This window comes from Phasianus colchicus, chromosome 36 (genome assembly GCF_987193195.1).
Source record: "Phasianus colchicus chromosome 36, bPhaCol1.hap1.1, whole genome shotgun sequence".
NCBI classification, from domain to species: domain Eukaryota; kingdom Metazoa; phylum Chordata; class Aves; order Galliformes; family Phasianidae; genus Phasianus; species Phasianus colchicus.
In genome coordinates, this window is record NC_143471.1 from 910,145 (window position 1) to 922,118 (window position 11,974).

General features: G+C 59.0%; 2 protein-coding genes across 2 annotated transcripts; both read right to left on the minus strand.

Annotated features, from left to right (window-relative positions):
• Positions 1-1,195: 1,195 nt before the first annotated feature.
• Positions 1,196-4,502, minus strand: LOC149913548 (SUN domain-containing protein 2-like). Its single transcript, XM_090129430.1, has 7 exons — positions 4,222-4,502; positions 3,824-3,959; positions 3,432-3,516; positions 2,767-2,879; positions 2,195-2,362; positions 1,746-1,832; positions 1,196-1,316 (listed from the first exon to the last, which is right to left on the minus strand). The coding sequence occupies exons 1-7, from the start codon at positions 4,497-4,499 to the stop codon at positions 1,209-1,211; spliced, it is 975 nt and encodes a 324-aa protein (XP_089985556.1). The 5' UTR covers positions 4,500-4,502; the 3' UTR covers positions 1,196-1,208.
• A 4,540-nt stretch (positions 4,503-9,042) lies between these two features.
• LOC149913549 (sperm-associated antigen 4 protein-like) lies at positions 9,043-11,318 on the minus strand. Its single transcript, XM_090129429.1, has 5 exons — positions 11,291-11,318; positions 10,627-10,739; positions 10,055-10,222; positions 9,606-9,692; positions 9,043-9,176 (listed from the first exon to the last, which is right to left on the minus strand). The coding sequence occupies exons 1-5, from the start codon at positions 11,316-11,318 to the stop codon at positions 9,069-9,071; spliced, it is 504 nt and encodes a 167-aa protein (XP_089985555.1). The 3' UTR covers positions 9,043-9,068.
• Between the last annotated feature and the right edge of the window lie 656 nt (positions 11,319-11,974).

The window sequence follows — 11,974 nt, forward strand, 5'->3', positions numbered from 1 at the left end:
CCCCCGCGTCCCTCAGTCTGACCCCCGGGGTTACACTCTCCCCCCTCTCCCCCACCTCCAATTCCCCCATTCTCATCTATGGAGTCCTCTTCCACCCCTCCCTCCCCTCAGTTGTTTCCTCCATCAGTGTCTTCCCCATTCTGACCCCCAGGGTGCCCTGTCTGACCCCCGACCCCCTGTTCCTTCCTCAGTCCCCCACTCTGATCCCCTGTGTCCCCTTTCTTGCCCCCTCCATGTGTCTTCCCATTTTGTCCCCTAGATACATCTCCCCCAGTCCCCTCTGACACCCAGAATTCCCCATCCCCCCAAGAATCCCCACTCCAACTCCCCCATTCTGATCCGTAGTCTCCTCCTGTCCCCCAGTCCCCTCACTTTGCCACCCCAGGCCTCCTGTCTTCCCTTACTCCCCCCCAATCCTGACCCCCTTTTCTGACCCCTAGAGTCCCCTGTACCTCCCATGCCCTCCTTCCTGACCTCGGGAGTCCGTTCCCCCATTTTGACCCCCAATATTCCCCAACTGGACCCCCTTTATGTCCCATACATGACAACAGTACAGCGCGGACAATTGTGGTGGTACTTTCTATTTATTGGCACAGCACAGCCTGGAAAGCCCCGGCTGATGCCAGCAGTGGTTCTCTGGCCTGCAGATGATGCCCCCAAACCCACACGCCGGGGGTGCTCCCACCTCCTGACTGATGGTGGAGAGAAGTGGGAGGGCAGAGGTGATGCTGGGGGGGGCGGGGGGAAGAGGGGAGCTCAGGGGCCTGCTGTGCCTGTCCTACTTCCCCCAGGCAGTGGTTTTACAGGTGTTGCATGATGCCCCCCCCATGGGTGCCACTCCCACCTCTTGATGGATGACAGAGAGGAGTGGGAGGGCAGAGGTGGTGCTTTGCGGGGGGGCTGGGGGCTGCAGGGCCTGGTATCCTTCTCCCTGGCATTCTGCGTGGTTTTCTGGGTGTTGGATAATGCCCCCAAACTGACAACCTGGAGGGACCGCTCCCGACCCCTGAAGGATGGATGGTGCTGGGGGACGGGGGTTGGTGTTGATGCCCCCGCTCTGCAGAGCCTGGGCTGGTGGGCTGTGGGGGCTGCGGCGGGAGCAGCAGAGCCCGGCTGCTGTCAGGCCTGGCAGGGGCCGCCCTGGTGGTGCCATGCGGCCGCTGGGCAGTGGTCGTGATTATTGCCTTTTAAGAAATCTCTGCTGTCTTTTACAAATTTCCATGAATTTCCACTTGGTACACACAGGTGTGTTCTGCGTTTCCCCAGTTGCTCCGCACCTCCAATTTGACACGGCCGAAGGCTTTGCGGGGCTCCTCCTGCCAACACAAAGAGGAGAGGCTTCGTGACGCACATGGGAAGAGCCACGGCGCATCCGCACAGCTCCCTTTGCCAGCTGCCCAACTCTGGCTTGCTCTGCTCCGCTCCCTGGGCTGCCGGGGGATGCCAGAATGGCACTGCTGATGGAGGAAGGCAGCTGCACTGCTCCCTCCCACCAGCAATCGCCGCTCCACACCCACAGGGAGACAGTTTCCCTCCCACAGCGCCTTCCCGTGCTGCTCTCTCTGCCCTAGCAGAAAGAATAATTGCTTCCAAATTGCTGGGCTGCCTCGTCTGTCTTCCCCGTAGGAGTCAGCCGCGTTGGAGAACAGAGCAGAGCCTGGCTGATCAGGCAAACCCTTTCTTGCCAGGACTTGCAGGCAGCCCGGCCTTCCTGCCTGGCAGCCTGGCGCACGCGCTTGCCGTACCTGCACGTGGAAGGTCTGGGCGATGTCTCCGTCCACGTCATAAACGAATAACCCCAGGAGAGTTTCACTTTCATCCTCATCCAGTCCCTGAAAGGCAAGAGATGATTTCGGTCACATTTAGGCAGGCAGTGTGAAAAGGAACCCGTCGAGGCCAAAGGTGGGAGCCCTTCCCCCCTCCTCGGTTCTGGCAGGATTGGAGCACAAAGGAGGGTGAAGCTAATTTGGGGCACGTGGAGCAATAGCTCCTAGCTGCTCGGCCACGAAGAGCAGCAGAGGCCTCCAGAGATGTGTAACCACCCCGAGGGTCTCCGTCCCTTGGGCAGGATGCCGCGCTCTGCAGCAGCCCACCACAGCTCTCTGGGAGCTGCCACCACTATGGGGTCTTCTGGGGCTCTATGCCAAAGCTTTTCCCCGGGGCCCTCCAGAAGAAGCAGCAGGCAGAGACTTACCAAGACAGCAAACTCTCTGGGGGCACTGCTGACTTCCCCGGAGGGAGAGACCGCCTTGGAGATGTGCCAGATGGTGAAAGCTGTGGGCCAGATTTTCTCCGGCAGCCGGATGACCACGTGGCCCCGAGATCCTTGGAAAGCCCAGCAGTTGCCAGGAGAAATATCGGGCTGAAATGAGAAAGACGCGTCTCTCAGCGCTGAGGCAAAGAGCCGCCAGAGCTGGCTGTTGGGCAAGGAGCACAGAGCTTGCCTTCTCTGTGGGCTGCTGTTCTCCTCGTAATGCAATGCTAGTCAAGGGACGGGAGGGGAATGTGCAAAGGTTTGGACAACAGCTCTGGAGTCAACCGCCTTTCCCTGCTCGCCCAGAGCCACAGGGCAGCCCTCCCAGCATCTGTCGGCCCATCACCTATCTATAACCCATCCATCACCCATCGGCCGTAGCGCTGGTGCCAGTAATGTGGGGAAGAGTGTGGGCTGAGCAGTGCAGCTGGGCCAAGGAAATTGCTGCGCGCTTGCTCCTGCAGCCAGAAGGCAAGGCAGTGAACACACAGCCACCATTTCTCCTGCCATACCTTCAAGAGCGTCTCGGGAGGCTTGGCGGCGGAAAAGAGTGGAGAAAGCCAGCGGTTCTTCCAGCCTTTCCCACCAAAGCTCTTGGATGTCCTCTCTGCATCAACAGTGGCACCTGAAATAAGGATGGGAAGACGTGCACTGGGGCAGCCCAGAGATGAGCTGAAGGAGTGAATGCTCATTCCCCGAAGCTCTGGGTGGGGCTCTGCGGTGCAAAATCCCTCCCGCTGTGTCTGGGAACTGTTGAGTCCCAGCCTGAGCCACTGATTGTGCACCTGGGGAAAGGAGCCGCTCAGCCCTAGGAGCACAGGTGAAGGCTTTTTAAATTCTCAGAGAGGGGAGATTCAGATGGGATGTCAGGAGGAAATTCTTGACCGGCAGTGGGCGGAGAGGCCCTGCAATGTGCTACCCACAGAAGCCATGGATGGAAGCCCCATTCCTGGAGGCGATGGAGACCAGGTGGGATGGGGCCCTGAGCACCTGATGGAAAGGGTGGCAGCCCTGTCAACGGCAGGCAGTTGGACTGGGATGCTCTGTAAGGTCCCCTCAGACCTCAGCCACTCTGAAACTCTATGAGATAACTCTGACAGAAAGCAGAGCTTGGCAGGTGTTGGGGAGTGCCAGACGCAAAGCTGAGGGCAGTGAAGCTGTCCGTCTGTCTACATACCCATGGTTTCCAGAGCCCAGTTGGGCATCCAGACGCCGTTTTCCATGACTTTCTCAATGGCGTGCTGTGTCAGATGCAGAATTTCCTGGCAACAAATAGGGAATGGAGAGACAGCAGTGAGCACAGATGCAGGAGGAGATCGGTGTGAGCAGGGAGTCCTATCCAAGAGCTAGGGGACGGCTCCATGTCTTTCCAGAAATCCGGCAAGACCTTCCACAAAGCGTGCCTTGATGAGCCGCGGGACTCCAGAGCCACAACAAAGATGGACCTTGGGCTCTGCCTGACCCCCCTGCTGCCAGCCTCGTGCCATCTCCAGAACAGCCTGGGCAGCCAGAGCACAGAGCTGTCTCTGGCAAGGGCTGAGAGCAAACAGGAGGGAGCAGCACCTTTACCTCTCTCTTCAATCCATTGATCCCGTTCTCTTGGAGGACGTCAAGCACTGACTGGAGAATCAGGTCTTTCCCGGCCGACAGCTGAGTTTTCACGTTCAGCTCCCGCCTCTTCCCCTCCAGCCAAACCGGTGAGCTCCTGAAGGCAAAGGCAAAGAGTCTTGTTCGGCACTGCTCAGCCCGCAGCTCAAAGCTCCATTGCCATGAGGTGAAGGGTCCTGGGGCTTTGTGCCCTTCCTTATCCCCCAGCCCCTTTCATTCCTTCGCTTTGCCCAGGGCCGCCTTCCCCCGTACGGATGGCAAAGGCTGGAGCCCTGGGCACGAGGCGAAGGCGTGCCAAGAGCGCGCAGCCAGCTGAGGCCACGCTACGGACCAGGTGCAGGGCAAGGAAGTGTTCTTACCCCAGGGACGGGAGCTCACGCACAGCCTCTGCTGAAGCCACCTGGAAGAGAAAGGCATTCCATGGCAGGAAGCGCACGGAGCACGGCCAGGGCTTCCGAAGGAGCTTCCCAGGGAACCGCTGGCAGAATTTCCTGCTGCTTCCCAGCGGTTTGCAGGGCAGCGCTGCCCAAAGTCGGGCTCTTAAGCCCTCCCCGTGCTGCAGAGCATCTGCTGCTTCTCCGTTTGCTTTCCCAGTCCCTCCAGACTCCCCAGTGCCAGGGATGGGCCAAAGGCCCATTCTTCCCACGTGCTGCCGCCTTCAGCCCAAGCTCCGAGCTGGGCACCGGGAAGGTGCTTCCAGACCGAAGCCCACTCTGCTGCCAAGGCGACCCCAGCTCGGCTCAAGGTCCGCCCTCTGCCTCAGCAGTGAGGAGCCCGTGGCCAAACTCCCGTCCCTGCAGAGGCAGAAGGGCAGAGCTTTGGCCTCCGCCGCACACCGCGGCACTGACCTGCGGGACGTCGCTTCTCCAAGCTGCCAATATCCAGAGGAAGGCTCCAGCTGTGGGGGACATCAGTCGGGACAGGCCGTTAGTTTGCTCAGACCGCTCCGAGCCCCGCAGCCTCATTTTCCTCCTCCAGACACAGCGGGGACACGCCGTGCGGGACAGTCCCGCTCCCCAGCTCTGCTGGGGTGGCTTTGGGTGGGGAACGCTCACCAGAAAGCACTGCTAGAAGCAGGACGGGGCTCCTCCTTCCCCTCTCTTGGGTGACGCCTTGCCTAAGGGAGAGATCAGACAGCGGTTATCACGGCCCAGAGCGGGAGCAGGGCTGTGCCCACGGCAGGGGATTTGAGGCCGCCTGGCTGCAGAAAGCCCGGCAGCACGCGCTGCTCCTGGCTTCCCCTCCCTGCATTCTGGGCCCTGCCGCACCCACCTGCCCAGCTGGGCTGGCATTTTGGCACCTTCACTCCAGCAGACACAGGGAACAGCTCGCTCTCCTCCCAGGACACGAGCACCTCTTCTCACTCGCCTGCTCTGCAATCCTGGCGGGACTGCACTGCTGCACAGCTCTGCGGCGTGGCTGAGTAGGACGGTGGGTTCTGATGTCATAATAGCTGACAGCTGCCGAGGCCGAGGGACGCCTTCTAGGCCCTCCCAGGGCGTGCCCAGGAGGCACAGAGCCCATGGCTGTGAGCCCAGCCCGGGGTGAAATTGCCAGAAACACCTCCGAGCGCAGAGAGGAGCCGCGGTGAGGATGTCTGTGCTGTTGCACAGCTGCTCCCGTCCTGGGCACGGACAGGCTGAGTGCTCCTGGCTGTGAAAGTCACAGACTCATGGAATGCCTGGTGTTGAAAAGGACTACGATGCTCATCCAGTCCCAACCCCCTGCTGTGTGCAGGTCGCCAACCAGCAGAGCAGGCTGTCTAGAGCCACATCCAGCCTGGCCTCGAACGCCTGCAGGGATGGTGCATCCACAGCCTCCTTGGGCAAGCTGTCCCAGTGCCTCCACGCCCTCCAAGTAAAAAACTTCCTCCTAATACCCAACCTAAGTCTGCTGTCTCAGTTTAAGCCCATTCCCCCTTGTCCTATCACCATCTGCTCACAAACAGCCGTTCCCCCTCCTGTTCATACGCTCCCTTCACGCACGGGAAGGCCACAGTCAGGTCTCCCCAGAGCCTTCTCTTCTCCAGGCTAAACAAGCCGAGCAGAGGAGGACAATCACCTCCCTCTCCCTGCTGGCCCCCCCTTTTTTCATGCAGCCCAGCACACAGTTGGCTGCAAGCGCACGCTGCTGGCCCGCGGCCAGCTTCTCATCCACCAGGACCCCCGAGTCCTTCTCCGCAGGGCTGCTCTCCAGCAGATCTTCCCCCAGTCTGTACCAGTACCTGGCATTGCCCCGACCCGATGCAGCACGCTGCCCTCGGCCTTATTGAACCTCATTAGGTTTTCGTGAGCCCACTTCTCCAGCCTGTCCAGGACCCCCTGGATGGCTTCCCTTCCCCCTGCCATCTCAATCACACCGCTCAGCTGGGTGTCATCGCAAACCTGCTGAGGATGCACTCGATGCCATCGTCTGTCACTGATGAAGTTGTTGAAGAGCACCGCTCCCAGGACCGACCCCTGAGGGACACCGGGGACTTCAGCGGACAGCCACGATTTTGCAGATATGATGGAGAGTGGCTCGGCGACCACATCAGCCATCTCTTTCCGAACCCTGGGATGGGTATCATCCGCTCCCCCGGCCTTACAGACCTTCAGTTCCATGAGAAGCTCTGGACTTGTTCCGCTGTTACAGCGGGACGGAATCCGCTCCTCTCACCCACACTGAGGGCTTCGGGGTCCTGGCAGCCGTGGGGAGGAGCCTGACCAGCAGTGAGGAGTGAGGCAAAGCTCTTATTGCGCACCTCAGCTTTTCCCATGTCGGAGGAAGCCAGTTCTCCGTCCTCACTTATCAGAGGGGGAACGCTCTCCTCTCCTGCCTGTGTGCCTGCAGAACCCCTTGTCATTTTCACATCCCTCACCAAGTTCAGCTCCACCTGTGCCTTGGCTTTCCTAATCCTATCCCTGCACACACACACAGCAGCGCCGTGGCAATTTGCAGAGCTTAACTTGGAGTTCCATCACATGTTGTGTTTTTGCACTCAGACGTTACCGGCTGCCGAGCGGAGCGGCTGATGAGGCCATAGTGAGCTTTTTTCCTAACAGTGTGTGGGACCTGAGGAAAATGTCCTTGCACATTTTGAGGCAAAAGATAAAAGTATTCTACTGGGACTGCGGTGCTTCTCGTGAGGCACAATCATGGAGGCAGAAGGGAGAAGTATTCCTTTGTGACCCGTGCAAAGTTATTGAGGAGGAACGAGGCTGTTCTCCCACTAAGGCTGGAACAGAAGGTTTTGGAACTGTCGCTCATGGATTCCTTTTGCTAAACTCACACGTTGGTTCTTAAACTGATGTGCTAATGCCTGATGCCGGACAGAGCACCCCGCATCAATGCCTCCTTTGCCTTTGAGGATTACGATGTTCATATTGTTGGAAATATCCAAATCACTTATCAGTGTCTTTGATAAAGCAGACTTTATTCGCAATTGCAGCGGCAGGATCCCACCAGCAGCAGCGTGCACAGAAAGCAGCCTTACATCTTTTATGCCCTATTACCTATCTCTGTTATTCTCTCTACTATCCCTACTGCTTATCTCTTTCTCCCCTGGTTCCTCATTGGCTGAGTACTTCAGGATCACAACCTTCCTGACGCTCAGCTGAACACACGGATGCTGGACAAACGTGAATTTTTGCCAGCTCAGCATGGATTGCTGATTATTTAACTTCTCACACCTGCTCACTCAACACTCGGTCATTGTTTCTGGACATCTGCTCGTCCTTGCATAGAGATAAGCTGGGAAGGAGGATAGAGGGGAGTATCCTGATGCCTGCCCGTTGCATCCCATCCCCGGAGCTCTGCCCTCCCCCAGTCGCTCCCCCAGCTCCCCAGCAGATCCCTGAGGGCTCTCCGTTCCCCCCACACTCTTCTTCTCCTTCAACCTTACTGCCCCACGAGCCCCACTCGGGCTTCAGGCCCTATGCAACCGCCTCACCCCCCCACATCCCCATCCCAGGGTATTTCACTGCCTTCCCCCCCACCCCCACCACGGGTGGCCCACAACCCCCCGCGTCCCTCAGTCTGACCCCCGGGGTTACACTCTCCCCCCTCTCCCCCACCTCCAATTCCCCCATTCTCATCTATGGAGTCCTCTTCCACCCCTCCCTCCCCTCAGTTGTTTCCTCCATCAGTGTCTTCCCCATTCTGACCCCCAGGGTGCCCTGTCTGACCCCCGACCCCCTGTTCCTTCCTCAGTCCCCCACTCTGATCCCCTGTGTCCCCTTTCTTGCCCCCCATGTGTCTTCCCATTTTGTCCCCTAGATACATCTCCCCCAGTCCCCTCTGACACCCAGAATTCCCCATCCCCCCAAGAATCCCCACTCCAACTCCCCCATTCTGATCCGTAGTCTCCTCCTGTCCCCCAGTCCCCTCACTTTGCCACCCCAGGCCTCCTGTCTTCCCTTACTCCCCCCCAATCCTGACCCCCTTTTCTGACCCCTAGAGTCCCCTGTACCCCCCATGCCCTCCTTCCTGACCTCGGGAGTCCGTTCCCCCATTTTGACCCCCAATATTCCCCAACTGGACCCCCTTTATGTCCCATACATGACAACAGTACAGCGCGGACAATTGTGGTGGTACTTTCTATTTATTGGCACAGCACAGCCTGGAAAGCCCCGGCTGATGCCAGCAGTGGTTCTCTGGTCTGCAGATGATGCCCCCAAACCCACACGCCGGGGGTGCTCCCACCTCCTGACTGATGGTGGAGAGAAGTGGGAGGGCAGAGGTGATGCTGGGGGGGGCGGGGGGAAGAGGGGAGCTCAGGGGCCTGCTGTGCCTGTCCTACTTCCCCCAGGCAGTGGTTTTACAGGTGTTGCATGATGCCCCCCCCATGGGTGCCGCTCCCACCTCTTGATGGATGACAGAGAGGAGTGGGAGGGCAGAGGTGGTGCTTTGCGGGGGGGCTGGGGGCTGCAGTGCCTGGTATCCTTCTCCCTGGCATTCTGCGTGGTTTTCTGGGTGTTGGATAATGCCCCCAAACTGACAACCTGGAGGGACCGCTCCCAACCCCTGAAGGATGGATGGTGCTGGGGGACGGGGGTTGGTGTTGATGCCCCCGCTCTGCAGAGCCTGGGCTGGTGGGCTGTGGGGGCCGCGGCGGGGGCAGCAGAGCCCGGCTGCTGTCAGGCCTGGCAGGGGCCGCCCTGGTGGTGCCATGCGGCCGCTGGGCAGTGGTCGTGATTATTGCCTTTTAAGAAATCTCTGCTGTCTTTTACAAATTTCCATGAATTTCCACTTGGTACACACAGGTGTGTTCTGCGTTTCCCCAGTTGCTCCGCACCTCCAATTTGACACGGCCGAAGGCTTTGCGGGGCTCCTCCTGCCAACACAAAGAGGAGAGGCTTCGTGACGCACATGGGAAGAGCCACGGCGCATCCGCACAGCTCCCTTTGCCAGCTGCCCAACTCTGGCTTGCTCTGCTCCGCTCCCTGGGCTGCCGGGGGATGCCAGAATGGCACTGCTGATGGAGGAAGGCAGCTGCACTGCTCCCTCCCACCAGCAATCGCCGCTCCACACCCACAGGGAGACAGTTTCCCTCCCACAGCGCCTTCCCGTGCTGCTCTCTCTGCCCTAGCAGAAAGAATAATTGCTTCCAAATTGCTGGGCTGCCTCGTCTGTCTTCCCCGTAGGAGTCAGCCGCGTTGGAGAACAGAGCAGAGCCTGGCTGATCAGGCAAACCCTTTCTTGCCAGGACTTGCAGGCAGCCCGGCCTTCCTGCCTGGCAGCCTGGCGCACGCGCTTGCCGTACCTGCACGTGGAAGGTCTGGGCGATGTCTCCGTCCACGTCATAAACGAATAACCCCAGGAGAGTTTCACTTTCATCCTCATCCAGTCCCTGAAAGGCAAGAGATGATTTCAGTCACATTTAGGCAGGCAGTGTGAAAAGGAACCCGTCGAGGCCAAAGGTGGGAGCCCTTCCCCCCTCCTCGGTTCTGGCAGGATTGGAGCACAAAGGAGGGTGAAGCTAATTTGGGGCACGTGGAGCAATAGCTCCTAGCTGCTCGGCCACGAAGAGCAGCAGAGGCCTCCAGAGATGTGTAACCACCCTGAGGGTCTCCGTCCCTTGGGCAGGATGCCGCGCTCTGCAGCAGCCCACCACAGCTCTCTGGGAGCTGCCACCACTATGGGGTCTTCTGGGGCTCTATGCCAAAGCTTTTCCCCGGGGCCCTCCAGAAGAAGCAGCAGGCAGAGACTTACCAAGACAGCAAACTCTCTGGGGGCACTGCTGACTTCCCCGGAGGGAGAGACCGCCTTGGAGATGTGCCAGATGGTGAAAGCTGTGGGCCAGATTTTCTCCGGCAGCCGGATGACCACGTGGCCCCGAGATCCTTGGAAAGCCCAGCAGTTGCCAGGAGAAATATCGGGCTGAAATGAGAAAGACGCGTCTCTCAGCGCTGAGGCAAAGAGCCGCCAGAGCTGGCTGTTGGGCAAGGAGCACAGAGCTTGCCTTCTCTGTGGGCTGCTGTTCTCCTCGTAATGCAATGCTAGTCAAGGGACGGGAGGGGAATGTGCAAAGGTTTGGACAACAACTCTGGAGTCAACCGCCTTTCCCTGCTCGCCCAGAGCCACAGGGCAGCCCTCCCAGCATCTGTCGGCCCATCACCTATCTATAACCCATCCATCACCCATCGGCCGTAGCGCTGGTGCCAGTAATGTGGGGAAGAGTGTGGGCTGAGCAGTGCAGCTGGGCCAAGGAAATTGCTGCGCGCTTGCTCCTGCAGCCAGAAGGCAAGGCAGTGAACACACAGCCACCATTTCTCCTGCCATACCTTCAAGAGCGTCTCGGGAGGCTTGGCGGCGGAAAAGAGTGGAGAAAGCCAGCGGTTCTTCCAGCCTTTCCCACCAAAGCTCTTGGATGTCCTCTCTGCATCAACAGTGGCACCTGAAATAAGGATGGGAAGACGTGCACTGGGGCAGCCCAGAGATGAGCTGAAGGAGTGAATGCTCATTCCTGAAGCTCTGGGTGGGGCTCTGCGGTGCAAAATCCCTCCCGCTGTGTCTGGGAACTGTTGAGTCCCAGCCTGAGCCACTGATTGTGCACCTGGGGAAAGGAGCCGCTCAGCCCTAGGAGCACAGGTGAAGGCTTTTTAAGTTCTCAGAGAGGGGAGATTCAGATGGGATGTCAGGAGGAAATTCTTGACCGGCAGTGGGCGGAGAGGCCCTGCAATGTGCTACCCACAGAAGCCATGGATGGAAGCCCCATTCCTGGAGGCGATGGAGACCAGGTGGGATGGGGCCCTGAGCACCTGATGGAAAGGGTGGCAGCCCTGTCAACGGCAGGCAGTTGGACTGGGATGCTCTGTAAGGTCCCCTCAGACCTCAGCCACTCTGAAACTCTATGAGATAACTCTGACAGAAAGCAGAGCTTGGCAGGTGTTGGGGAGTGCCAGACGCAAAGCTGAGGGCAGTGAAGCTGTCCGTCTGTCTACATACCCATGGTTTCCAGAGCCCAGTTGGGCATCCAGACGCCGTTTTCCATGACTTTCTCAATGGCGTGCTGTGTCAGCTGCAGAATTTCCTGGCAACAAATAGGGAATGGAGAGACAGCAGTGAGCACAGATGCAGGAGGAGATCGGTGTGAGCAGGGAGTCCTATCCAAAAGCTAGGGGAGGGCTCCATGTCTTTCCAGAAATCCGGCAAGACCTTCCACAAAGCGTGCCTTGATGAGCCGCGGGACTCCAGAGCCACAACAAAGATGGACCTTGGGCTCTGCCTGACCCCCCTGCTGCCAGCCTCGTGCCATCTCCAGAACAGCCTGGGCAGCCAGAGCACAGAGCTGTCTCTGGCAAGGGCTGAGAGCAAACAGGAGGGAGCAGCACCATTACCTCTCTTCAATCCATTGATCCCGTTCTCTTGGAGGACATCAAGCACTGACTGGATAATCAGGTCCTTCCCGGACGATAGCTGAGTTTTTCACGTTCAGCTCCCGCCTCTTCCCCGCCAGCCAAACCGGTGAGCTCCTGAAGGCAAAGGCAAAGAGTCTTGTTCGGCACTGCTCAGCCCGCAGCTCAAAGCTCCATTGCCATGAGGTGAAGGGTCCTGGGGCTTTGTGCCCTTCCTTATCCCCCAGCCCCTTTCATTCCTTCGCTTTGCCCAGGGCTGCCTTCCCCCGTACGG

What these genes read in the sequence shown, in the direction of transcription:
- LOC149913548 (XM_090129430.1), bottom strand. Translation starts at nt 4,499, where the DNA reads ATGGGCCTTTGGCCCATCCCTGGCACTGGGGAGTCTGGAGGGACTGGG. An exon ending in CCAGAGAGTTTGCTGTCTTG is followed by an intron (nt 1,833 to 2,194) that starts GTAAGTCTCTGC and finishes CTTGCCTTTCAG; the next exon opens with GGACTGGATGAGGATGAAAG. An exon ending in CCCAGACCTTCCACGTGCAG is followed by an intron (nt 1,317 to 1,745) that starts GTACGGCAAGCG and finishes TTGTGTTGGCAG; the next exon opens with GAGGAGCCCCGCAAAGCCTT.
- LOC149913549 (XM_090129429.1), bottom strand. Translation starts at nt 11,318, where the DNA reads ATGCCCAACTGGGCTCTGGAAACCATGG. An exon ending in CTCCCGAGACGCTCTTGAAG is followed by an intron (nt 10,223 to 10,626) that starts GTATGGCAGGAG and finishes TTCTCATTTCAG; the next exon opens with CCCGATATTTCTCCTGGCAA. An exon ending in CCAGAGAGTTTGCTGTCTTG is followed by an intron (nt 9,693 to 10,054) that starts GTAAGTCTCTGC and finishes CTTGCCTTTCAG; the next exon opens with GGACTGGATGAGGATGAAAG.